Below are 27752 nucleotides of genomic sequence, written 5' to 3'. Positions count from 1 at the left end.
ACAGAGAGGCTGAGATGTTCTGTGTTCGATACTGAAATTAAGCGTCTGTTTACGTCAAAGCCTTTGAGACGAGTCTTTGAGCATAGATAATATGCTACCAAATGAAATGAAATCTTGGGGGAATATGCTATAACTATATCCTATTGACAGAGGAGTGGGAGTAAAAACAAACAAACATGGACCCTTTATGTTTGATTTAATAAAAAAAAAGCCCCAAAACTGTGTGACGGAAGTATGATATGCTTTTTTGTGAGGCTGTTTTGTAAATGTGTGTATATTTCAATATTAAAATACTTTCTATCCCAGCCTAATATGCGCACATATTAGTAACACTAATTCAAAAGTGGCGTGAGTTTGTGGTAAAACTTTGTCTGATTTTGTCAACTATTAGCGCTTAACATTTAGCATACATAATCTATTAAAAAATAATAATAATAATAAATTAAAAAAAAGGTTTTGATTCTGGCCTTAATACACTCTTTAACTACTATTCTCATAAAAATGTTAAAGGGGTTCACAGTTTTTTTTTTTTTTTTTTCTAGGCTTGATTGTGTTTATGGGGTGCTGTCTAATGTGTTAATGCTTTTTTAATGCTAAAAAAAAATAACAAATGAAAAAATAAGAAGTATTATTTTTCACATAATTTAACTTCATTCCACACCGCTCTCTCCCTTCTCTGAGAAACACACTGTTCATTTCCTGCTTTTATGTAACCCCTCCCCTCATAAATAGGCCATGGGCTCTGATTGGTTAGCTAGCCCAGTGTGTTGTGATTGGCTAAACCGCCTCTAGTGTGCATCTAAATGTCCCGCCCCTCACCACAGCAGAATGTGCTCCGGTTGTATTGTAAACAACAGCATTGTTAATATTGCTTATCAGTTTGAGCCCGATTGAGAAGCAGAGGATATTATTGAAGAGGATCGGGCAGAACCTGTGCAAGCACAGCTTTTAAAGGTAGGACTATGATTTTTGTTTGTTAATGTATCATACTTTTAGATAAGCTGTTATATGTAAATGCTACTGCTTATGTAAGTATTTAATATACTTATGTAAGCATTTAATATACTTTAATTAGGAAAATGTTTAAAAGTCTTAATACAGTACAGTAATGGCATGCATGTCCATGTTTAACATTTCTCGTAGCTATGTGAAAATAAGTAATTGGAACAGCTCATTGTTGGAGCTGAGCTGAATAAGAGAGAAAGCATGAGAGAAAGAGAGATGAAGGGCGTATGCAGAGTAGGGGGACGTGAGGAACACTATTAAGAACCGCAGCTTTAGAACATTGATTTCGAAACTTGTGAATCCATTAGAATCATTAGAAGATATAATTGTGATTCATATTTGAATAGATTTTTACATCCACCTCTAGTTTTCTCTTACTCTTCTCTAAAGCATGGCCTCGCCCCCTTTGCTGCATTTTCCCGAGGGCGGGGTTTATCTGGGTTTATGACATCACAAACCCAGGAAGTAACTCATTGTAGTCCCTACCAGCCGTTTTTATAGGCATTAAACTGCCAGAATTTTAAAAGACAATATTTCCATTTGCATTGAACTTTCAGCTTCGCAACTTTGCAGATATTGCTTATGCTCAAACAGCAACATTACACACTAACATTAAAAAAGTGAAAATCACAATCAACCACCCCTTTAAAATACAATAAATATCAGCATTTTGATTAAAAGACAGACAACCATTGTTTAAATAATCATCTGAATGTACTTATGCGACCCACCTGTGTATGCGACGGAGGTAGGCCTCTCCTCCCGTAGATCCCCACCAAGGCATCTTTACTGAGGGACACATTGAATTTGAGGTACATGGGGTGGTCAATAAAGACCTGTGTCCTCCAGAAGATTCCAGGTGGGATCAGCTGGGCGACTTTGCGGCCCACGTCTATCTCGCCCATATCTATGAAGCTGTCCTCCGGGAAAAAGCCATCTAGTTTACCTGTGGAAAATCAGAGCTATCAGTCAGCTTGACGCCTCATAAATCTACCATATGGTGCTAGCAGAGGGTCAGTGTACTGGATGAGTGACCCTCTTGCTGACTTTCCATCACATCAGGAAAAAAACAACATGCTGACCATTGACCATAAAGAGCTTCCCTAACCTAAACCTTACAGGTAGTAAAACTAAACATTGTGTTTGGGAGGTGCTTCTAGTACGTTTTCTTATATATATATATATATATATATATATATATATATATATATATATATATATATATATATATATATATATATATATATATATATGGTTAAATTGTTGTTCATCCTCAATCCTTCAATTAACACAAAAAGTCTATAAATGATTACAGATCAGTTTTGTGTTTCAAGTCATTTTAAGATTGTTTTGATTTAGAATTTGATTCGGCCTTACTTTATCTAAAAAAAAGAGTGGTTTATTTTTGTAAAAAAAAAAAAATTGTGTTTTATATTATTTACTCATCAGAATTGTTCCGAGGCAGTGGCTCCCTTGCGTCCTCTGAGAAAACGACCCTGCACCTAATGCTGATGTACCCTCCTCATTGGACCCTGAGGAAATGAGAACATCTGCTCGCTCAGGTGGATTGGCCAATTTCCTCAGTGATGGCAACAAAAGCAGACATCCTTGCAAAGAGAGCCCAGAGGACTCTCAGGCAGCTTTCACATCGGGCTACATGCGCTACAGCAGATGGCAGTCTCCTCAAAAGTCAATCATTTGTAGCGTGCTATATCTAGAGAGACAGGACATGCTTTCCCGCCTTCCAATTTACCGCCTCCACATAATGCATTACCACATCAGTCGCAATTACACATGTTAAATTAAGTGATGCTGCATCTTGCCATTGGATGAACTTTCCGAAATCTGTCAAAAACATGACAGAACATGAAAGAAATGGCAAAGAAATTATATTTTCCATAAAAAAAATAATCTTGAATATGAGATTATATATATATATATATATATATATATATATATATATATATATATATACATATACAGTCGTGGCCAAAAGTTTTGAGAATTACATAAATATTAGTTTTCAAAAAGTTCGCTGCTAAACTGCTTTTAGATCTTTGTTTCAGTTGTTTCTGTGATGTACTGAAATATAATTACAAGCACTTCATACATTTCAAAGGCTTTAATCGACAACTACATGACATTTATGCAAAGAGTAAGTATTTGCCGTTGTGGGCTCTTCTTATTCAGGACCTCTGCAATTCGACTGGGCATGCTCTCAATCAACTTCTGGGCCAAATCCTGACTGATAGCAACCCATTCTTTCATAATCACTTATGGAGTTTGGAATTGGAGTTTGTCAGAATTGGTGAGTTTTTGTTTGTCCACCTGCCTCTTGAGGATTGACCACAAGTTCTCAATGGGATTAAGATCTGGGGAGTTCCCAGGCCATGGACCCAAAATTTCAACATTCTGGTCCCCAAGCCACTTAGTTATCACTTTTGCCTTATGGCAAGGTGCTCCATCGTGCTGGAAAATGCATTGTTCTTCACCAAACTGTTGTTGGATTGTTGGAAGAAGTTGCTGTTGGAGGGTGTTTTGATACCATTCTTTATTCATAATGTAACTGATTACTAGAAGGTTCAAGATGGTCAGAAAACCTCTACTGTACATTGTTTTTTTTTTTAAGTTAATGGCAGGGATGTACAGCACAGTGACACCGGATTGATTTGCTGTGTTCCTGATGACAATGTTACTCTGACAGTCAGAATTAAAAAGCCCGGCCTATCGATTTTCCCTCAGCCACATATGTCACTCAAGCAGATGCACTGCCGCAGCCTCCGTGTTTTCGGCTTCGCTCACTCCCTCTCTGCCAGCTGCTAAATGAAACAAGACGTCTCTGTGACTCATCTATATGGTAATGGTCTGATCTCCCACCTTTTGTCCGAGGCCTGTGGCAAATCAAATGGCTAAATATGTGTTGTGCTCATGGAAATAGTGAACTTAGTACAAACTTCCATCTCCATGACCATGGGGGTTAGTGTCTGCTTTCTTCCACTGCCAGGAAAGCTCTTGTCCAGTCTCGGAGATGAAGGGAATGCATGGATTTCTGGATGGGGGGAAAGTTCTAATCTGTCTTGAGCCCCTGGATACTCAATCCCTAAAGATGTGCCATTCGTTCTTCCAGGAACAAATAATACCCTTCTCATTTATACAGCGACTTTCATTGGATTGTAATGCAGATCTCAAGGCGTGCAACTGAGACTGGTCACAGCATGGAGCTGGCTGACAAATAATCCTGGATCTTGAAGTCTTTGAAAATAATAAATAAGACGTTATAATACTGGCCATCGCCGAGCAAAATTAGCGGGAGATGAGTTCATGCGAATCTGGCAGGAAATTAGTTTGAAGTTTTGGAATGTGTTGACGAGATGACTGAAGGCCATGAGTTCAAACACTTGGCCCAAAAAAAAAAGGTTTAAAGTTAATCAAGACTGGAATAACTTCTTTCTTCCCAACCAAACTTGTCGAGCTGCTGCCTTTTCACATGAAGGCTGCTATTTATCTGCACCCTAATAAGGATAAAATCTAAAAAATAAAAAATAAATAAACATGAAAATCAATTTATCTAAGCAAAACAGAACATTCAACAAGAAAATGTAGGACAAAACTTTATTTTTTTTTCCATTGGGAAATGACGGGACCATGTAACCTGGACAATCAGTACTTGAATAAAGACAAATCTGAGTTTGTTGAGTTTAAAACATCAAACTTGGACATACCGTCATCTTTGCTTCCTCTGTCCGGAAACTCTAGACCTGTGTTGCCCAAAGGCGGCAAGCCCAGATCTGTTGGCAGATGTAGGCCACTCCTGTTGTCCTCTGTCAGCTGATATATCGGTCTCTGCATTGGCTGCAAATGCCAGTTGAGTCCAAAAAGGTGCATGGCTGTGGAGAAAGAGCAGCGGCAGATGGTAAATTTCCATGATTACTGAGCATGTGCCTTGGTCTACATTATTGTAATTAAATTAAATTCACTAAGGAATACTATAGACACTGCATCAGAAAATTAACATTCTGAAAGCTGTGGGGTAATTAAACCAAGGCTTTATGAAAACAAATGTGTTTTGACTTGATTAATCTTTGGCAGTTTAAGAGTTCCAAAAGAACCACAGAGCACTGCAGCTTAACATGCAAGTATAATGTCATTGCTTTTGTGGATGTTGTTGAAAAAGCATTTATTTGACCAAATACAGTAAAAACGTAATACAGCGAAATAGTATTACAATTTAAATTAACTGTTTTCTTTTTTTTATTCTTCATTTTTTTTTTTTTTTTTTTTTTTTTTTTTTTTTATTATCATCAATGTTAAAAAGAGTTTTCCCTCAATAAACCTCAATAGTAGTTATGTTTAGGTATTGGGTAGGGTTAAGGTATCTAGAATTTGGCCATAGATTAATATGGGCTTTATATGTTTTTAGAGGGAATAGTGTTCCCTAATCTAATGTGCAATCTAACATGTAAAATGTTAATTATTCCAAACTTTTGACTAATAGTGCATACACATTCCTAGTATGAAAACAACTAAGTGGGGGAGGTGGACATCCCCTCAACCTTGGAGAAAAAATGTTGTACAACCCACAGAGAGAAAAGCCAGAGCTCACAGGGCAACTTGTATTTCCATGCCCATTAGCTTACTAACACCCCCCATGGCTAAAGAGACAAGGAAATTATCAAGTCAGCAAGAACACAACAAAAGGTACGGATGAATGCATGAACAGCGCCAGAAGACATGGCGATATTTCACAAGGTCAACAAAAGAAGCAACCATTGAGTTGAACTCTGATGGCGCAGTGAACAGGGAAGGAAGGGACAGGCATGATGGATCACCGGGATGAGAATGGTCAGGACCAGCTTAGCCAGACAAAGCCTAGTCCGGGAAAGTCTTCAGTCAACAGATAAAATGCCAACAAAAGGCATTGGAGGTCTTTCTTGCACAGAATGGAAGTTCAAAACACAGGATGTAAATAACCAAATAATTTAATTAACATTGTGATGCTAGAAAATGGGCTACAGTATGGGAATACCGATTAACCCTTAAAGTGTTTACTTTACTGGTAACTGGAGTATGCAATTCTGAGTATGCAGTAAGATGGTGTGACAATATTGGGATTCACTGAATTATCATAAAATGCATTGTGCACAGTTTGTTAAATATTGGCATGTAGCAAAATTCCTAAAAAAACAACAATAAAATTATAACTCAATACTGTGGTTCACTTGTGATATAAAAAAAAAAAATTAGAGTATATATATGATATAGCATAATTTGCTGTACTATTGGCTGAATGTCTTGTAAGTTAAAAAGCAAATTTCAAAAATAGTATAGCATTCAGGCACTAATATCATCTTAATACTATCAACACACCATAAGGGATGAGATATTCTTAGTTTAGGGATGAGATATTTTTACTGTACTGTACTTATAGTATGCATATTCGAATGCAGCTACAGTATGCAATACAACGGCTGTCGATACAAACTTTGGTAGACTATAGTGATATTGGAGTAGATAAAACAAATGATGTTGAGCCTTGTCTCTTTCCCATGCTCCATTTCTCTCCCTACGTGAGTTCCCATTTCTTCTTCAGAAGTACAGAGCTGGTTTCAACTTGCAAAGTTGGCTTTCTCTGCCACACTCTTTTGAAAACCTGTAGTGACAATTCAGGGCTAAAATTACTTTTCCGCTCCACTCAATATCTTGGAGAGGTGACAATATATTTGTTTTGTGTAGCAGCAAATATCTTGTCTCAATTAGGGTGAGAAAAGGTCTAAATGAATGATTTATTCTTCTGTCAAAACATTTGTGAAAGAAACATAGCTGGCATAATTACCAGACCTCCAGTCAATCTTGATTCGCATGTGATGGAACACTAAAACTGTTTAGCTAGAAAAAAAAACAAAAAAAAAAAAAAAACACCTTAGCACTTCCACCTCAGTTTAGTTGTTGACAAGCCACTAATACAATGCCATATTAAACATCTTTAAAATCCAAGTCCAACTAGAAGAATCAGGACATCTCTGGCACCAGACAACAAACTGGCACCAGGAACAAAACAGTATTCCACATTTATCATCACAAAAACCATAAACTGTTTCATGCAATTTCATGGTGTTGGGTGTTATTGAATGATCTTTAATTTCAAAATAAAACAATTACACTATGAACATAAATTGTAACAGAAAAAAAGTAGAGGTAGTGGACATAATTTTTGCATTAGTGTTGGTTGGGGGACAGGTGTTACACCAGTTTCATCATTAATAAAGAAACTAAGAGAGCAATGCCTCAGTGAGTAGTGGTGTTTACAGAGGGAAATATGTGCTTGAATTCATTTGCAAAGAAAAACAAAGAGCTTGGTCTAATTGCTTCATTGGGCCTTGGGTTGGATATCCTTGGTCCTGCTTTACATGTTGTAAAATCAATGATCCTTAAGATTCAGCAAAGATGTGCTTGCCCTAGCTTAACCAGAACCTTCAAATTGGCAGTTTAAAAAGCCCAGCGCACAGCTCACAGACTGCAGATCAAACTAGTCGTGACAAATGGAGAGTTCTGCTTCACATTCCTTTACATTTTTTGCCATTAATTAAAGCCATATTACGTGGTAACCACTCTACATTTTCTAAATGGTGAAAATGTGGCCTGGAAAACGATGAAGCCTTTGACAGGCGTTGCCACGGTGGATGAGAGTGGCCATACTCCTGCTTACTCAATCAATAGCCATTTAGAAAATTGCAGGCAGCGCATTTTCTTGATTGCATTCTGACAGATTCGGGCATTCCTGAAGACGTTGCTGTTACTTTTGCAAGAGTGCTTTTGTGGAGGCAATAAAATTCCGTAGCTGTCTTGAAACCATATAAAATGCAAAAGACCGGGTGCCTCCGCCCCATCAGTACCACTGTCAAAGGCGGACGACACGCTATGAGACAGATGGCTTGGTTTGTCATGACCCAAGACAGAATAAGGCATTCCTTTAGTTTGCTCTCTTTTTTTGCTGCACACTGGTTGATTTGTGGCTCTGTGGAAGGAATCGGAGAGTGCAGAATGCGCATGGGCAGTGGGGGAGGACAATCGAATCAAAAGCATCATGGATCTAGGTGTCGTTCCAAACGTCCAAGTTATCGCTCCTTCAAGGGGCCCATCTTCCATCTGGACCCCTTTGCAACTTCTCCTGTCTAGCTCTAATGTACAATGCCTCACACACTTCCCGGCTACCCCCAACTACCAAACCTCATTGTGATTTATGTCCATGCTGTCCCGGTATCTATGATTTCCAAAGTGCATTGGGAAGAGTCCAGCTTATGAAATATGTTTTTCTGACTAGCCCGAACTCTTCCATCATCCAAACTCTCTCTCTCTCTCTCTCTCTCTCTCTCTCTCTCTCTCTCTCTCTCTCTCTGTGAGCTGTCAATTGGGCTCCCTGAGTAAGAAGCAAAAGCAGGGACAGGTGGAAATGATCTAAGTTGGGTGTTTTTTTAATGAGTGTCCCGCTGAAATGGCAAGTGGAAAGACCCACGACCTGTTGAGTGTAAAACAGCAGCCATGCTGAAAAGCAAGCCTGGACACACACAACGCCCCTGCAATATCTGCTTTGGCAGGCCACTTTGATAGATCCGTGCAAGCCAATTAGAAATCAGAAAGCTTGCACAAACTACTGCTTCAGTCTGAGAGAAAGACAAACTCATTACTGCTCCACTTCTGCATTTCAAACCTCTGCAACACCTCCTGAGAATCTTTATCCCATGTCAAAGAAATCGAGGACAATACAGGGATCTGGGGGCAGAGTAGTCATGAGTTGGGAAATGCCATTTCTTGCTCATCTGTCATAGAATGGACAGGGCACATTAGCAAGCATATGGTTAATTAATTCCCCTTAGACACTTAAATGGATGAGCTTTAAACATGGCAGCTCTCATTCCTCTCATTAGCCGTCTAATTACTCTGACACCCCTCCTGCAGGGATCCTGGTGCACAAGATCTTTGGCACTTTTTGGGCAGCCATCTCATATTCGACTATGGAATCTTTACCAATGAATGTATCTCAATAAAGAAAGAATAATGTGAAAGTGCCAGTCGCCACTTTTGCAAATGGAAGTGGGACAAAGGAGATGACCGGTTTGATCAGTGCCCTTGTTTCAGACATGGTTAAAGTAGGTCTTGGAAGAATTTATTAGAACGGAAGGTTATCGTGGGATACTACTTCATTTACTGAAGAGTTCACTCGTGAGTCTTGACTAAGGAAATTTTATATACAGTATTGTTCAAAATAATAGCAGTACAATGTGACTAACCAGAATAATCAAGGTTTTTAGTATATTTTTTATTGCTACGTGGCAAACAAGTTACCAGTAGGTTCAGTAGATTGTCATGCATGCTCTTAAGGCTGTGCAATTGGGCAATTAGTTGAAAGGGGTGTGTTCAAAAAAAAGGGAAGTGTCTACCTTTGACTGTACAAACTCAAAACTATTTTGTACAAACATTTTTTTTTTTCTGGGATTTAGCAATCCTGTGAATCACTAAACTAATATTTAGTTGTATGACCACAGTTTTTTAAAACTGCTTGACATCAGTGTGGCATGGAGTCAACCAACTTGTGGCATCTCTCAGCTGTTATTCCACTCCATGATTCTTTAACAACATTCCACAATTCATTCACATTTCTTGGTTTTGCTTCAGAAACAGCATTTTTGATATCACCCCACAAGTTCTCAATTGGATTAAGGTCTGGAGATTGGGCTGGCCACTCCATAACATTAATTTTGTTGGTTTGGAACCAAGACTTTGCCCGTTTACTAGTGTGTTTTGGGTCATTGTCTTGTTGAAACAACCATTTCAAGGGCATGTCCTCTTCAGCATAGGGCAACATGACCTCTTCAAGTATTTTAACATATGCAAACTGATCCATGATCCCTGGTATGCGATAAATAGGCCAACACCATAGTAGGAGAAACATGCCCATATCATGATGCTTGCACCTCCATGCTTCACTGTCTTCACTGTGTACTGTGGCTTGAATTCAGAGTTTGGGGGTCGTCTCACAAACTGCCTGTGGCCCTTGGACCCAAAAAGAACAATTTTACTCTCATCAGTCCACAAAATGTTCCTCCATTTCTCTTTAGGCCAGTTGATGTGTTCTTTGGCAAATTGTAACCTCTTCTGCACATGCCTTTTTTTTAACAGAGGGACTTTGCGGGGGATTCTTGAAAATAGATTAGCTTCACACAGACGTCTTCTAACTGTCACAGTACTTACAGGTAACTCCAGACTGTCTTTGATCATCCTGGAGGTGATCATTGGCTGAGCCTTTGCCATTCTGGTTATTCTTCTATCCGTTTTGATGGTTGTCTTCCGTTTTCTTCCACGTCTCTCTGGTTTTGCTCTCCATTTTAAGGCATTGGAGATCATTTTAGCTGAACAGCCTATCATTTTTTGCACCTCTTTATAGGTTTTCCCCTCTCTAATCAACTTTTTAATCAAAGTACGCTGTTCTTCTGAACAATATCTTGAACGACCCATTTTCCTCAGCTTTCAAATGCATGTTCAACAAGTGTTGGCTTCATCCTTAAATAGGGGCCACCTGATTCACACCTGTTTCTTCACAAAATTGATGACCTCAGTGATTGAATGCCACACTGCTATTTTGTTGAACACACCCCTTTCAACTAATTCAACTAATTGTCCAATTGCACAGCCTTAAGAGCGTGCATATCATGAATGCTGGGTCTCATTTGTTTTCTGAGAATCTACTGAACCTACTGGTAACTTGTTTGCCACGTAGCAATAAAAAAATATACGAAAAACCTTGATTATTCTGGTTAGTCACATTGTACTGCTATTATTTTGAACAATACTGTATATATTATATACACACATGTTTTGTTTAAGCAGACATGGATTGTAAGCCTTTAAAAAACACATGTAGGTGTCAAATCAATCTGCAGACAAACCAGTGAGGCCTCGGAGAGCACTCTTGAGTGTTAAGTTTCCCCATTCACAAGTGCCTCATCTTTTCAGAAGAACTCCCAGTGGTACTTCCTCTTTTCTATGTGCCCTCCTCTGGTCCCACTTCAAGTTCAGACTGTTGACTACAAATAAGAGGCAGTGAAATGCACATCATCAGCAAGTTAGTAGATCAAAAAGTCTTAAGCCATTTTTCACTTTCACTGAAGCTTAGAGGAATCTGTCCGGAATGAATAATCTCTCAACTCTGGTAAGAGTGCATATAAAGTCTGGCCACAGAGAATGAACTTTCCCATGATGCCTTGATAAAACGGCTTCGTTTAGGCAGAGAGATATTGGCAACTTGACAATTTACCTTACAACGTTCAGTCCATAGTGATGCTATGCTAATTGCAAAGAAAGTTCCCCTGGGGTGACCTAGTGCTAAGTGTTTGCTCAAGGGTACCATGGTGACCGAACAGAACGGTGACCTAACTTTCCAGTTGTAAAGTCTTCCACATTTAGGTTAAAGCAAGCATCCTCTTAATGTAGGTTACCACAAGCCGAAACTTCACTGTGACACAAACCCACAACCTATATAAGACCTATAAACACCACCGGTGCTTTCAACACCAGAACATCCAATCCCTTGACAATCCAACACCCCGAGTTGACAAAAATAAATTTTGCTAAAGGTACACCTGAAATACATTGAGCTGATTGTAATAATGAGGAAACAAAGATACAGAAAACAAAAGACTGGAGCTTCAAAGTCAGTCGACAGTTAAGAGTGAGTGTCTTGTGGCTTATAACTGAGGTTGCATGTTGGGAGGTACAATGAGGACCCAGCACACTAAGTAATGAACACAGAGGGAAGCTGATGACCTTCAGATGCCCAGTACATATTGACCTTCTTAATGAGCATTCCACCACTGAGAAAATGGCACACCACTCCCAGTTCTGCGATCTCACTCCTTTCAAGAATACATTTCTTGCAAACTCCACAGAAAAATAAGGGGAAAACTAAGCAGCAAGTCAAAAACATCTGTCAGAAGGTTTAATTGGGTTCATTAGACAACACAGCTAGAGTTTCCAATTACAGGCCTGCATAATTAACTGCACTTGAAATTAAATATATTTTCTCATCAGCTTTTAATTAAACGTGACCCCTTGTTGTTGATTGAATCCCAGATTCTCAGGGTGAGCTACGGTTCCATGCGTGTTTACCTGAGGTGCACAGGGAGATGAGCTTGATTTTGGAAGAGAGTTAGGATGAGGTAGGGTGTCTGTAATTACATGAAGTGATTAAGATACATCAGCCTGGCGGGCTTTGCAGGGCTCCTAACAAGGTCAGAGCTTAACTAGCCATCTAGCTAACACTGAGAATAACTTCATTAAGCACAGTGCTTAGGCATTTAATGTAGACAACAGTATCTAGATTTGATCCAGAATTTAGTCAGCTGCCACCTGCTAGGCATTCACCTATTAAGAAACCACTTAAAAGTATTTTCAGGATAGAAAAGAAATGCTCTAGATGTACAGAAATTCTGCATGGCACACAGATAGAGCTTCTTGCAGGAAGCACATAGGAGACATAACTCAAAATTGATTGCAGCAATAACCCAACGAGCATAAAAAAAACAAAAAAAAAACATTGCAAACTTGCAATACCTTCTACCTAAAAATTTAATATAATGACATCTTTGAAAAGCATTTTACATAGGCAGCTATTAAGGTTAGTCACATGCACCACACATAGTATGCAAAGCACACAATGGTACCTTAAAATATAGTTTTGAACAAAGCTGAGTAATTATTATTATCATCAGCTAACAGTATTCTAATTTAGATCCCAAACCAGAATCACAGGATAGTGATCATGTTTTTCGTTTTAATCAAAAATAGATGACAGTGTAAAATAGTTTTACACTGCATTTTTTTTCTTCTCGGTACCTTATCTGTGGAAAGCTGTTAGTCTGTAATAATGAAGACGCATCTGTGAGATCTCCATTTGGATGCACCTTGTGCAAATGACTTTGAACTCAAATTTTTTTTTTTTTTTTACTTCAAAAAATATGATTACATTCTGTGGGCTCTGTATGAGATTACACATAACAATTTCCATTCTAAGCAGGTACACATTATGCAAACCCATTTCATGCTGTCCTGTAAAAGATACTGGGTTATACAAAACATTATCGTTGTCATTGATTTACTTTTCAAGGTATGGGCACAATTTATTTGGAACTGCTAGACCGGCTCTCGTTTTCTTACACGTACATTGGATTTTCCACTGCTTTCTTGTGATAACATGAAACATATAACAGAATTACTTAGCAGACCTAGTAACATTCCGCACCACAGTAAAGTTCAGGTATGTCCATAATAAATGTTCAGACTAATATGGCTCAGAAGTAATACAGCTGTAAAAAGTCATGGACAGTTAATGATTCTATGTAGTCATCATTTTCTGTTTAAATCCAGAAATGTTAACCAAATGGGGAAAATCACACTGTTGCTATGGCTCAAACATATCTCACTTTATCTGTTGTCCATTATTGATTTGGTTCACTGACCTGTCTGAATACAGTTGTAGGACACTGACATTTTCTAAAAATAGAAGAAATCGATAATGTTAACTGTAATCTGCAGGAGCTGAGCTTTCAAATGATTGAAAAAAGACTCAAATGCGTATCTTTATGTGTCGCTACTCTGGCATGATGTGGAAAAAGCTTCAGTTTTTTCCTTTTAGGACCCAAAAAAAGAAACACATAAGTCATCACTTGTGTGTCACACATTTTGATGCCGTTTTAAGGGAAGATGAGAATGCACAGGAGTGAACTTACCAATAAAATAAGCCAACAGGAACACCAGGGTGACGGAGATGAGGATGGCACTGAGGGCGGCACATTTCCAGTTGCAGTGATTATAGGGTTTCTTCAGGCTAAAGGCAGGCCGTGAGAAGGTGTTTCGCGGCAGGGGCCGGGGAGGGGGAGAATAGACAGTACTGGACGTCAAAGGGTAGCCAGGTGAAGTCGTGCAGTACAAGGGCGAAGTCCCGCCAGGCTTGAACAAAAAATGTCTGCAGAGATGCAGAAAACGTTAATGCTTATGTTCACAATAATGTGACGTTAGAGAGCACTGTATGGTAAGTGTTTTCTCATCATGTTAAACAGTATCTATAGAGGGTGTAGACTTGAGTCCCCGCACTGGTCAGTATTGCTGTTGCAAAGCACTTTTACAAGCTGTAGCCATAGCCAGCTCTGAGCAGTGGCAGCAAGACGCACTGTGCCCCGTGGGGTGCATTATATCAGAATTTTGAATCAATATCAAATTTAATTTACAGCGCGAGTGACCACAGTGGATTCTTGCTAATACAAAGCAATCGTAGAGATTAATTCACCCCAAATGTGTCAAGAAGCCATGGGATAATGCAGGATGTACATTATCAATTCACCAATCCATGGTAAAGTCACTGTCTTTGAGCGTGCAGTAAAGCTGTACTGACCAGACAAGGGGAAACTCAGAGAAAAGAATAACAGACTTGCAAAACATCCTTGTGTACACTACAAAACAGAAGCTTGTCATGTTGGCACATTTCATTGTGCTAAAATTTGTACCAGGTTCATAATTTGGTTGGGATTGTAGCTAGCAATGCAAATTAAAATGATCTTGTGAATTGCCCATCTCTTTCAGAGTTTAATTCCTGGATCAACGTCCTTTTTTTCCTGATCCCATATCTGGTCATTCCAATCTCTCCCTCGCTGTCCTGTCTCAATAAAAATGTTCTACAAAGAACTTTTAAAAAGCCTTTCTCTGATTACTAACATTAAGTTTGTAACTTAAATTTCATAAACGTGACAGAAAAAAAAAAAAAAATCTATCATGCTGACTCCCTAAGAACTGCGCTTGCCATAGCTCTGAAAAAATGATAATTCACCCAAAAATTATAATTCTCTTACCATTTACACATTCTTATGCGGCCTCAAATCTGTATTATTTTGTATCAAGGTAACAGGGTTCAGTCTTGTAGTGTGAACTAAATGACTTATGAACAGTTCCTTAGAGAAGAATGCTAATGCATTCATAGTTAGTTAGAAAAGTTGTTATTATGTGTTCAGAGAAAAAACATGCAATTCATACAGTATGTGATGCAATGTGTTAGATTCGGTTACAGTTGTCATTGAGAAACAAGTGTCCACAGGTAGCACTATGCAGCAAGGAAAAGCAGATTCCAGCAGCCGCAGTCAGATCATGCAACATACCCATCAGTGCAAGCGCCGTCGCGGCGAGCTGTGGCCAGTATGTCCATCTCTATAAAGTTGTCCTGTAAAGTCTCTAGGAATGTCTGCTTTGTTATGTTTCTACACACAGGTGGAGAGATGGACAGATGGAACGAGAGTGAGACATGCATGCAAGAGGGAGACAGATGTGCAAACACAAAAAATGCGATCACCCGGCAAATTTCTGTAAACGGACGGAGTGGAGAGAGAGGTCGACAAAGACAAACAAACCCCATTTTCTAATGAAGGGATGCTGGTGCTGGTGCCAGATCCGGAGCCCAATTTGGAACCGTTCCAAATGTTTCAACTGCAGTAGAAGTTTAAAATCTAAACCAATAGTTCTTAAACGATTTACTGACAACATCATAGAACAGAGGGTGGGAAAATCTCCACATCACTTACTATTTTTAAACAACAAATCGTCAGTCTGGCAAGACTAGTGTGAAACAAAACTAGACAACCAAAACTAGATCTTGACCATTATCTTCTTACGAAGCTGTTTATACTGGAAACAACCATTGCAATGTGTTCAATTAAACAACAGTTTGTCCCAACTTCTAATCTAGCTGGCCGAGTTACACGAGTGCTCATGTTTTGCTTTACAGCACAAGGACGTATCCCTGCGTGTCGGAAAGCAGTTAAAATATTTTGGAACGAGAAAGTTGTGGAGAAAGTGGAGAAAGTGATGTGCTGTGATTTAAGTAACAGCAAGTTATGAAAACGTCTCTCCAGCAGTTTCATTTTAGGGTCTGTTTTAAAAGAAGTCAACAGCTTTGCACCAGCACCATTTCAGTGAAAGTGGGGGAATAGAGATATCCTTATGGAACTTAAGTGCTGTGTGGGGGGTTTTATCCCCATGAAACCCGGTACGCCCCACCCGAGAGCGCTCACGCGCTTTTACCACTCATGTACCTTGTGTTGTACGACCCATGCCCCTCTCTGCAAGCGTCCTGTTCTTCTCTGATAAACATTAGTGTATTCTGGCTCCTTTATGATTGTGGTTAGAAGAAAACAAGGCATTACTTTTCCATTCACTTCTTCATATTCTTTGTGTTTAATGAGCTGACGCAACACTTTTCAGAAGAATCACACATTATACTGACAGAATTCCCAAGCGGTTACTCTAAATCCTGATTTTTTTATTTATTTATTTTTTGCAGTTTTTAAATAATAAATGGTTTCATAAAGTAGAGGATTATTAACATTCAGAGAGCAACTCTGTGTGCATTCAGTGAAGCACGTCTGCTGTAGCTCCTGCCCCTGAGAAGGCTGTTCCATAAGGGGAGACTGAGATAATGCAATGGAGAAATGAACCATCGACATGCATTGGCCAGGCAAAGCACCTTCAATTCAACAAGAGAAAATGTTTGCTTTCTTTTCTTCAGAGCTGTTCCGGACTGCCTGCTTGTCTGCTCTGCTGATTGTCATTGGCTTATGTACATGTTTTGGTTTGTTAGGGCATTGGGAGGCAAATTAAAGTTTTAAACGAAGGCTAGAAGAGCCCAGAGGCCGGTTTGGAGGAGTTAGAGAAGAAATCATAAAAGCAGCCAATAACAGAATGGCATTGCCTGGCTCTCGTCCAATGGGAGGGCTCGGTAAGCCTATATACCCAGGGACTCATCCGACCCATTCCAGCCCGCTGTACAAAAGTCGTGAGAGGGAACCATTACAAAGCCATTAGCTAAAGCCTAAATGACAGGCCATCGTTCACTGCCCTTGTGGATATTGCTAATGGTTCCAATTTCATCAGAGGGATTCGGATAATTGATCGCTCCTTTTTTTAGATAGGAGGGAGCTGTGGAGAGTGGGGTGTGAGGTCACTGATTTACTCTGTTTCTGCCACTCTTCTTATGCCGCAGATCGGCTGGCATGACCATCTGTTTCCCTCTCCCGTGGGAATACCTGGTCCAGATTAAAGTTTGAGGAAATCCATGATGTTTAATCAGTCATCATGTTCTAACTGTCCCTCAGCAAATTCAAATAAACATTCATTTTCCTGTTGAGTGGACCGTTCACACCCATGCTGGTCACGAACATATCACAACTACAAAGAAACAATGAGTTTCCAAGTAAGTGTCCTAGTGTTTATGCTTATTAGTAAATGATACAATTGTTAGGGTTCTTTCAACAATTTTGGCGACTGGAGCAGTGGTTAAAATGGTCTATGTTAGGATAAGGGACCACGCATTTAAGAGTTAAATTTAAGTTCAGCCTGCAATGATTTTTGATTCTACAAGTTAGAAAAAAAGCACAGATACAAATGTTCTTAGCACAAAGTCAGAAAAACCTAAAACTTTTACAGCAACTGAAACAAATATGACCCATTTGGGTCGGGGCTGGGTTGAGCAGTGCAAGAGGTGGAGGTAATGGAGGTATCAGTATGTATCATCTCTCTTCAGGCTGGTCTGACAGTGCTGATTTGCCTCCGCCATGCATGAGAAGCAGCCTGAGCAATGCAAACAGACATCTGAGAGGTTCTTGACTGATCTCCTCCACACAAGTGCCTCAGATAGAAGCAAAGAGAGCAAGGGCTGATGAGAGATAAAAACAGGAGCTGAGTTTGTACCAAAGCCTCCTTCAGAACCTCGAGAGAATTCACCCATCTATTGCATTTGGGCTTGAGATATTAGATCAGCAACATTGTCCGGAAAGCCCAGAAAAAAAAAAAAAAAAAAACTTTTCTCTTGTTGTATATTTAGTAATATTTGTAATGCATTTTGGCCAGGAATTCATGTAAAAACTGAGCCGTATGTAACGTCTGTGTAACAGATTGTAAAGCTTCATTTAATTCTCAATTCAGCTAAAAAATGTAAGTTCATTCCTACTATCAGTAAATTTTTATGTCCAATCATACTGTATTTTATTAACAAAATAAATATGGTGAAATAAAGCTAGAAAAAAAAATAATTTAAATAAATCAATTTATTTCTCCAATATTGCTTTCCAACCTGTTAGTCTTTTGTGAAATCCCTTTAACAAAAAAAAAAAAAAAACTGTTGCTTAATGACATCAATCTCAGGAAATTACCATATTTGTAGGGAAACCTATTACATATATACAAAATCTGTCCTATTATATAAAATATTAGAAATGTGAATAATAACATAAAAAGGTCAAAATACTGTTAAACTATAAATACTAATGTCAATCTGACACCTCAATAAGCTAACTGGCTAACCTTGACTTTATTTAAAAAACAAAGTTTATGAGTTTAAAATTGACCAGAGCATTTTGAAAGTCTGGTATATTGTTTTACATAAATACTTAATTAAATTAGTGTTCCTGTAGCTCAATTGGTAGAGCACTGCGTTATCAAGCGAAAGGTTGGGGGTTCGATTCCCCGGGAATAAAATTGATAGCCTGAATGTAAAAATTGATAGCCTGAATGCACTGTAAGTTTCTTTGAATAAAAGCGTCTGCTAAATGCATAAATTTAATTTAATTTTAAATTACAACACATGTGTGTACACTTTATTTAAACGACTGAGACATCTAAAGGTATTGCATAACAGGAAGGACCCATTAAACTACTGTATATTGTGCGTCAAGTAGAGCTAAAAGGCTACATAAAGACTCATCAAGTGTAGTTGATCTTTTGAGCAGAACAGCATAAAACGCTTCATGCAGTCAGCATATGCATGCCTTATGATGCATTATAAATGCCTAATTAAGAGTCACTCAATTCTATTTAACTATTTCATTAGCCATTGTGCCACCAGAACATCACAGCCCCAAATGTACCTGGTCTCTAGAGGAACGTTGCTGTTGAGAAGCCAGTTGTCCTGGGCACTGCCTGAGTCCTGGGCACTTGTAGAACCCTCATTGGGAGCTGAGCTGTCAGTGGGCGCCGGGCTCGGGTTACTGCGCTGAGTGTAGTTACTGTGGCTCAGAGAGCCAATGGAGGCAGTGTGGTGTTGACTTGGGGAGTGGGAGTGTGACAAGGGCAGCGGTGGCGTCCGTAATCGAGAGTGGTTCTGGAACGAGACCTCTGAAAAGAGAGAAACAGCCTTATCAGCAACTAAATATGTAAAATCACGGCAGTGTTCCTTACCATGTGATGTACAGACATTTATCTATAATGTATGTCTGATACTGCGCAAGTTAACAAGTCGATTTTCATTATCCAACATTTTATTGGAATTGGCATGGTCAACTGTTAAGGCAGCAGTTCCCAAACTGTCCTCTGGGGGAGCAAAATAAATTATCAATAATGGCAGAAGCTGCTCAAACAACATAGCACAAAATTATTGTTCATGCCATCTTATTAATCAGTCTTTCCCCTCACTATCCAATCAGTCTTTTGTACAATCCCTTTAGCTAAAAAAACCCTGTCGTTAAATGAGAACATCCTCCAGAAAGCAACCATTTTGGCATGAAACAACAGGACAAACCTCAATAAGTATTATCTTCGGTGAATTCTGTGATGTTTAGTGGTATGAATTGGGATGTCTTACTATGAAATGGTCCATTCTTTTCTATGAAGTATCAGAAATCAGCATAATAATGTAAAAATGTCAACACCCTGTCAAAAGTATAATAATAACTTACTGACATTTCATCTGAGCTAAATTGCTAACTTTAGCTCTTTAGTTCCATCCTTTTAGGTACTATTTGGTTAATTGTCTACTATCAAATTATACTTAACCACAATAATGAGCTAAAGATTGACCAGAGCATATTTTTGGAAGTCTGAATACTGTTTTACAGAACTACTTAATTAAATTACACTCTAAGAAAAGTCTGTAAAAATACAGCTTAATGTTCTGTGTTATTATGTCTGGCACATATTCTGATTACAATGGCATTTGTCGCCAAAAAGCCCTGTCCATATTTAGAATTGGCTAAATAAGTAATCTACATGGTGTGAATTAGATTTTTTTTTTCATAATTATAACAAATATTATTGGATTTTTGAAAATGAGAATAATTTTGCTAATTTCCTAAACTAAAAAAAAAGAAAAGTCATTGTATTCTACAAATATTGATGAATATTGTCTGCATAAACTTTACCTTAATTTACTAAAGTTATAGCTAATGCTCTAAAAATGTTTGATTTATATTTATGATTAACTTACTTTATTATAAGTCACTAGCTACTAGCTTTGGGTAAAAGCATCTGATAAATGCATAAATGTACATGCAATTGGTAAATTCTGTTTGTACAAAGATAAAATTATGTGGAAATTAGTTGTTACAGTTGACAAATGTGATTACATCTGTGGTTCTAACATGCTATAGAGAGAAGGGTACTTGGGTAACAAGTACAACTAGAATCTTGTTAAAGAAAAGTAAAAGATAAGAAGACACCTAGCATACTACTTACTGTTCTGTGTAACACCCAAATAGGGCTCTGGCCCCTACTAACAGCTGGAATCTCACAAACATTCATCAGGCAAAACAAGCTGCTGACAATCTGACATTATCAAGTAGACTGAATTACCCTTGTCAACCTGTTTGAAATTCACACCATGATCAACTGCAGTTTGTGTGGATGGACCCAACAAGACCGTTTCAGCTTCCGACAATGCTTTTGTCTCCTAAAGCCACTTTGCGTGATGGGAGATGGGGGCTATCAGGCATGAGAATGTGAGAATCAGACTGTGGCAATCCAGACAGATTGTGTGCTCCAAAGCCATTCATTTCCATATCTGCTAAACCATTCATCAATCAACAAACTAGTGCCTTATTGCGCTAAGAACCCTTACTAACCAAGAACAAAGCAGTTTCATTTTATACTTGTCGACAACACTCAACAACCTCTTTACTGAGAGATTAGGCTGTTGCTAAAGGTGAGGCTAATACACTAATTATGTTTTATTTACTTATATAAGTAACTTTTATTCATTAAAAACGCTGAAAATCACTAATGTGTTAAACATGTTTTTACATTTGTGAACAACTCATGATAAAAAGGTTTTATTTATTGCAAAAAAAAAAAAAAAGTATTAACAACTGCATTTATTCACAAAAAGTATAGCTAACATGCTAATGAAATGTTATTTACATTTAAAGGGTTAGTTAACCCTCAAAAGAAAATTATGTCATTAATTATTCACCCTCAAGTCGTTCCAAACCCGTAAGATCTTCGGAACACAAATTAAGATATTTTTTGATGGAATCTGAGGTCTCTAACCCTCCCATTTACACCAACGCAACTGTAATGTCCCGAGGTCCAGACATTTAGTAAGGACATTGATTAAACAGTCCATGTGACATCAGTGTCTCAACTTCAGTTTTGTGAAGCTACAAGAATACTTTATGCACAAAGAAAATAAAAATAATGAATTTATTCTTCTCCCTTGAGTTAGGGTTGGGCAATGTCTACCAAATTGGCATCGGACGATGTCTACGGTGAAACATTGTGATGGAAGATGAAATTGGGGAGTGGGGGAGGGGTTAGGGCCTGAATCTTGAAACAAATAACGCATTCTACGGAGCCCCTAAAAGGTTAGCCGCTTACTAGCAGTAGCCTGTTGCAATACAGTACATGAAACTTCACTTACCACATACACAGAGTAAAGAGAAATGTCTGCTAGGATGATGGTGAATGATTTGCAGATCTTGAGCACCAATGACAAACATATAATCTTGTCAAATGTGTGGTAAGTACTGCCGCACCATAGTATAGAGTCCTTATGATTTCAAATCTCAAAAGTGAAAGTAAAATAAGAGTGCGCAATTGATAGTGGTTTCAATTGCGGCTCCCTGATGCCCGCAATTTATATACAGTCACATATACTTATCCAACGATATAATTGCGAGAAAAAATATTGAAATATATATTTCATTTATTGTATATTTTATCCTCCCGTCTCATAGGCTATTTATCCCCTTTAAGGTTTCCATATTACACTTCATTTCCTTTCCTAACTTCATTTGCTTTCCGTCAGCTTAACATCGTGATGTTTGTCAGCATTCAGTGATGGACGATGACATCGTCTATTGGCCTAACCCTACCCTGAGTTACTTTCTTCTGCCATTTTGGAGAGTATCACAACACATATGTATGCTTTAGCCTTACTGTAAACAATGCTGATTACGCCAATTATGTTCATGTGCACGCTTTCCCCTCGAACGTAAAGAACTCTGAGTACATAGATTACGTTTTTGGGAACTCTCCAACATGGCGGAAGACGTAACTCGGGAGGAAGAATAGTTAAATAAATTATGTTATTTATGTTTTATTTGCACACAAAAAGTATTCTCGTAGCATAGCATGGACTTGTTTTACAGATGTCTTTACTACATTTCTGGACCTAAACTAACCCTTTAAGTAAAAGATTATTATGTATATATATATATATATATATATATTTTTTTTTTTTTTAAATGCAGGAAACACAAAGTTCAAAACACTAAAACTACAAAACTATGTGTGAAAACTGCAAAAACAAAAACAAATATGTAAATATACTTTATGCAACAGCTTTTTAGTAGGGTATCTGACAGATATTAAACAAATAAATAGTCCAGGCATACTGTACTGCAAAAATCATAGTCTTCACAAGAAAAATAAACAAGGATTATGCATAATAATGACCGCATCCTTCACAGCAGGTTATTTGAAGTTTGACAGTAATTGTCTCTTGCTACAAAAGCAGAGTGTTGATGACTATAGCTGCAATGCTTTTAAGGACATGAAAACAGAGATGGAACGTCTCAGAACAATCTCTAGAAGTTGCATCTGTTTATTAATTCTTTCTTAACTACTGCCACCTCAAATATTAATTCAAGGATCAGGTGCTGGACAACTGGGCAAACATCATGACCTATCAGCATATTTTCCTTACGCTTTGAAACTATACACATCTTTACCAATACCAATAGGTCTTAAATATACAGAATCCTTTTGTGGTTGCTTGTCTGAACTGACCTTTATAACTTATAGTATGTACACAGCAACACGGACGACAATGCATGGCAGAGTAATAAGAAACCCTAAAGCATTGCTTACTTTTGAATACTGTAAAAATGTTGCATGCTTCGAAGGCCTTACTGCAGTTTCACATACCAAGCGACACAGTATGTTCTCCGATGGAGACATGTCACCGGGGTGAAAGAACACTAGTTCTCACATCTCTCATATGACTAAATGAGTGCTTTGCACCATGTGGTGAGTGCACATTTCTACTGAAGATCATTATGGCATGCGTCACTGAGAGGGACCCCGCTACTTTTTTATTCCCTTTCATTTTGGGCACAGGACCGGATCATTTGTCAGAGCCAGTGACAGATGGGCCCGTACCAAGCCACATTCCCACAGTCCTACGCTACCAATTACTCAGAGCTCTGTTGTGTCTCTGAGCCAAACGGATGATGGCCCTGATGAAACGTGATCAAAACAGACGGAAATGCTGGAGGAGAGGTAAACCATTCCCCTGTGTTACGAAGATACGGAACATGCGGGTGTATGACTACACCGAAAGTGATGACATTCAAAGAAGGTTAATGTCAACAAGACTTGATTAATTGGGTTGTTTGACTGTCTAAACTTCAAAGAAAGAATGTACTTAATGGAATTGTGTATTTTTTTAATGCTATTTTTATGATTTTCTCCCAATTTAAAATGCAGGATGCATTAAGTCATTTATAGGTTGATTTCCTAATGGATATAAAAACTGAGGCTCACAAGAATGTAGCACTGAACTCAAAAACTACATTTTGTCAGGGGAAATTAATTATAAAAGTGCATCACCTCACCATAAAACTCCCATTATACATGTTATGAATGCAACAAATAGTAACAGAGGTTGTTAGGCTATGCATCACCCCATTTCTAAACACTTCACTAAACATCTAAACTTTTTTTTGTTGTCTTAACGCAGGGTTTTTATTCCTTAAACAGCAGCCAGTAAACAGAAGTGCTGATGCAGTGCTCAAGGGTTGTAGCATTATTCAATCGTAAAGCACAGAAGGTAAGACTCATTCAAATCCTTGAGACAATGAGCATAATAAGAGGAGAAGCGATGATTCAGCAGGAACAATTCAGTGCAGTCCAGAAGGACCTGCAAGAGTGGAAGGCCTTTGATTGATCTTGTTAGGCAATCCCGTTCGCCAGCAAAGAACAACTTTGTTTTTTCATTAATGAACAGACAAATCAAGGAAAAGTTCTTAGGTCTCAAAAGGTCTCCAAAAAAGAAGCAAAATATTGTTTTACTCCTCATATTTCACCATTTATTTACACGCTTCTGAGGACATGATTTTACAAAAAGTTACAGAAAATCAAAACTGTTTTAAAACCTTTTAGCATTTTTAATAACATTTTAGAATTGTATGGTTGTAATGTATGGCTGGACATGTTTTTTGTGACTTTCACCCTCTTTATCTTGAAATTAAGAATATAATAGGCACCTAATTACTCCAGATGACACTTTGCTGGTTGTAAAATTGCTTTATGATTACAAGACAGCAAATGAATAAAATAGCAATTACAATGGGAAACAAGAAGTTCTCTGTGAAAATCCCATGGCATATTAATGTAGATTATCAGCATGTTTTATATACAAGAGGGATACATTCAAAAAAAGGTTTTTTTAGGAACTTTACTAAAACATGTTAAAAAGCTAATTGGATTTGAGAGGATGTTCTTAATCAGTTTGACTGTTTAGAGAACAGACCACAGTCCAGAAATATTTCAGAAGCTCTAGCTCAATTTCTCTCAAGCTCGAAATGATTTGTTCATCATTAATTGATAAGAAATGGGGTCATACACATGTATCATTAGAGTTTCATAATTACAAAATGAAAACTCTGTATCGATGCATCCAAGTTAATGTATAAAAATAAATGTATAACTTAACTAATAAAAGTTGACAGACATATGGACAGATAGATGGAATCAATGATAGATAGAACTGTATGTAGATATAACAGATTATTTAATAAAATCGAATTAAACATGTAAATTATATTTGTGTTATTTATAGTTTGCTTTTGTTGACATTTAGTCTAGAACTACAGTAACATCATGCTCACACAGCGCACACAACACCTCTGCACTTACAATCTTATTTCATTCAACATGAGTGCAGGATGAGAAAACAAAATAACTGGCATTGCTTATTTGAAAAAGTAACTCCGATATTTTCTTGTAAATTAAAAAGTAATGCAGTATTTTACTAGCTACTTGAAAAAAGTAATCCGATTACATAACTTGCATTACTTGTAATGTGTTACACCAACACAGATAGACAGACAGACAGACAGACATAGTATGCATATAAAAAAGTAAAATAAATAAATAAATAAATCCATTGCTCGTATTAACATATTTAGTCTTCACATGAAATGTCTTCATGAGATTCACTCATCCCTCTTGGAAAGTGCAGATAACTTCTAGAAAGTTCATAGGCTGAAACAAAGTCTATTTTCAGTTATAGTAAAAAAAAAAAAAGAAAAAAAAAATGAGTCTCACTCTTGACAGTAACAACTGAGAATGAGAACTTTTATGATATGCCTCAGACAACCGATCAAATGTGCAAGGTGAGACTGGCTGCCGAATTAATCAAAATCTCTCCACATTACAGACTAATCATTAAACTATGTCCGCTGCAACTCTTGCAGCCAAAAACAGGACGAGTGTCCATAGATCGCTGAACATCTGTCTATACTTCTAGGTTTGAGTTCTAAATGCAAATGTCTGGATACAGGTGGTGGATATGGTTTTCCGAGCAGCACACACAGCTGACATCCACCCTGAGTGTTAATAGAAGGTTGTGTGTCTGTGGTTTTCACACTCTTTTCCTCCATTCAATCATCAGTTCAGGTGTTGTTCCCAACCATTATGAAATACAGATACATGCAGGAATACAAGCTTTCTTCAATGGGTTCATATGAAGGCTAGCAGATATAGCTAACGGCGCTCGGAATCAGTCACGCTCTCAAACTCAACGAGTGTGAGTAACTGACGGCTGCGCTGACACCTCCACAGTGATACTGAAGAAATGAACGCCAAAAAAAAATCTCTCGCTGCATTCGAGAGCTTGCTGATTCGAAAATCACGCAGGATCAAAGGCAAATGTGCTGTTTTTCATTAAAACGTGTAATCTTGTGTGTCCCCTTGGGCCCTGAAGACATATTTGATGTTGAAACGTGCAGATGGCTCGGTCTGGCACATTGTTATCTCCATGGTAACCTCACAATAGATTTTCTAAATAAAGCAATGATTCATGAGCATACAGTGTACATTTACATAAGGTGACGATGCATTAGGAAAACAGCTGGCTGGTTGCAATTAGAAATATGGACTGTGGTCGCATCCTGGTGTCTAGCTGAATACATTATATAAATAACTTGAATGTTCTCATTAAAAATAATCGCAGGTGAAACTCGCGGGAACGGAGAGTAGGAAAAGGCTTGTCCTTGGTGCCCTCTGCTGCTACGCCATTTGTTGCTTATTAAATCACTCTTTCCCCGTCCGCTGTGATCTCTCACAGTCTCTCCGGTGGATATGTGTTCCGGTGTGAACCCATAAACCTTATCTGATGAAACCAAACTGATCTACATGCAGAGCTACAGAGTGACCCTGCCGCTTCATTTCCACCTGTTCATTCCTGTCTGGTCAACTGCAAAGGCATGTTGTGCAAGCCCTTAAAGAAGGGATACACCATCCATACACCATTAGTGGCCCACTGTGGCCCTAACCCCATGCTGCTTGGCTTAAAGGTGCTAAGACAAGGGGCGCTCTGTGGTGAAGAACAGGGGCTCAGCAGGGAGCCTGTGGCCCAATAGCCATCTCTCCGGGAACAGGGCCCTGAGAGAAAGCCAGGGGCCATGGAGCAACACATGCTCAATAAAAAGAACTCAAGCTTCAACAAGTCTGTCCCATCAAGCTAACAGGACCTAGCAGGCATAGAGATCTTTCGCTCTTTCTTTTCTATGTTTCCAGCTTGCTTAATCAGCCTCTTTAATTAAAAAAAGACATCTGTTTCGCAAACTATAGTTGAGGGAATTTCTGCAACAAAATATGCAGAATGGAAAATTACAATATAGCTGAGATCCCTTTGGTTGATAGAATGCTACAAATGCATTTCTTGTTGATAATGTAGAATCTCTCTGGGAAAAGTGAAATTGCCTCTTCCTGCTATCTCTGGTTGATAACACTCGGCACTCTATGTTTCAAAGGCTAACCACCTCTGTATTCGTGATTCGATACTTCAGCTCTCCGTCAGATTTTGCCATCCCATGTTCCCATGTGTAATTCCTCTTCAATTGCTGGAAAAAGAGTACTGAATCCTCTGAAAACATGCTCTGTGTTTGAATCTACAGCCTGAAACCCTGAGCTAAGCCTTTTCAGCTTTAGTCTCAGCACTGAATCACATTTCTGGAACTACAGAATAACCCGTGTTTCTGAAGACACACAAAATCATATCAACACTGGCTACATGAATCTGGGCCTTTAAACTCCCTTATCATTTTACACAAGACGCTTACCCTCTCCATGCCCTTTCTCTCTCCAGAATTTGACATATCTGTGATGTTGAGCTGAATCGGGCTACAGAATATAAGGCCCTGTCACAACACAGTTAA

At 38.4% G+C, this 27752-nt stretch overlaps 1 protein-coding gene across 10 annotated transcripts in view; it reads right to left on the bottom strand.

Annotated features, from left to right (window-relative positions):
* LOC113058573 (teneurin-4-like) overlaps positions 1-27752 on the bottom strand; it is a 231987-nt gene that overhangs the window by 91308 nt on the left and 112927 nt on the right. For 5 of the 10 annotated variants that reach the window (XM_026226597.1, XM_026226590.1, XM_026226588.1 and 2 more), the window contains 6 exons: positions 18966-19212; positions 16137-16211; positions 15207-15305; positions 13788-14023; positions 4728-4892; positions 1737-1951 (listed from right to left, as the gene is read on the bottom strand). In XM_026226597.1, the coding sequence (XP_026082382.1) occupies positions 1737-1951; positions 4728-4892; positions 13788-14023; positions 15207-15305; positions 16137-16211; positions 18966-19212 (1037 nt within the window). The remainder of the gene's footprint in view (positions 1-1736; positions 1952-4727; positions 4893-13787; positions 14024-15206; positions 15306-16136; positions 16212-18965; positions 19213-27752) is intronic. The other 5 variants (XM_026226591.1, XM_026226592.1, XM_026226594.1 and 2 more) reach the window with 3 other exon arrangements.

This window comes from Carassius auratus, chromosome 40 (assembly GCF_003368295.1).
Source record: "Carassius auratus strain Wakin chromosome 40, ASM336829v1, whole genome shotgun sequence".
Taxonomy (NCBI): Eukaryota; Metazoa; Chordata; class Actinopteri; order Cypriniformes; family Cyprinidae; genus Carassius; species Carassius auratus.
Note: the sequence above shows the minus strand (reverse complement) of the source record. Positions and strands in the feature narration are given on the sequence as shown.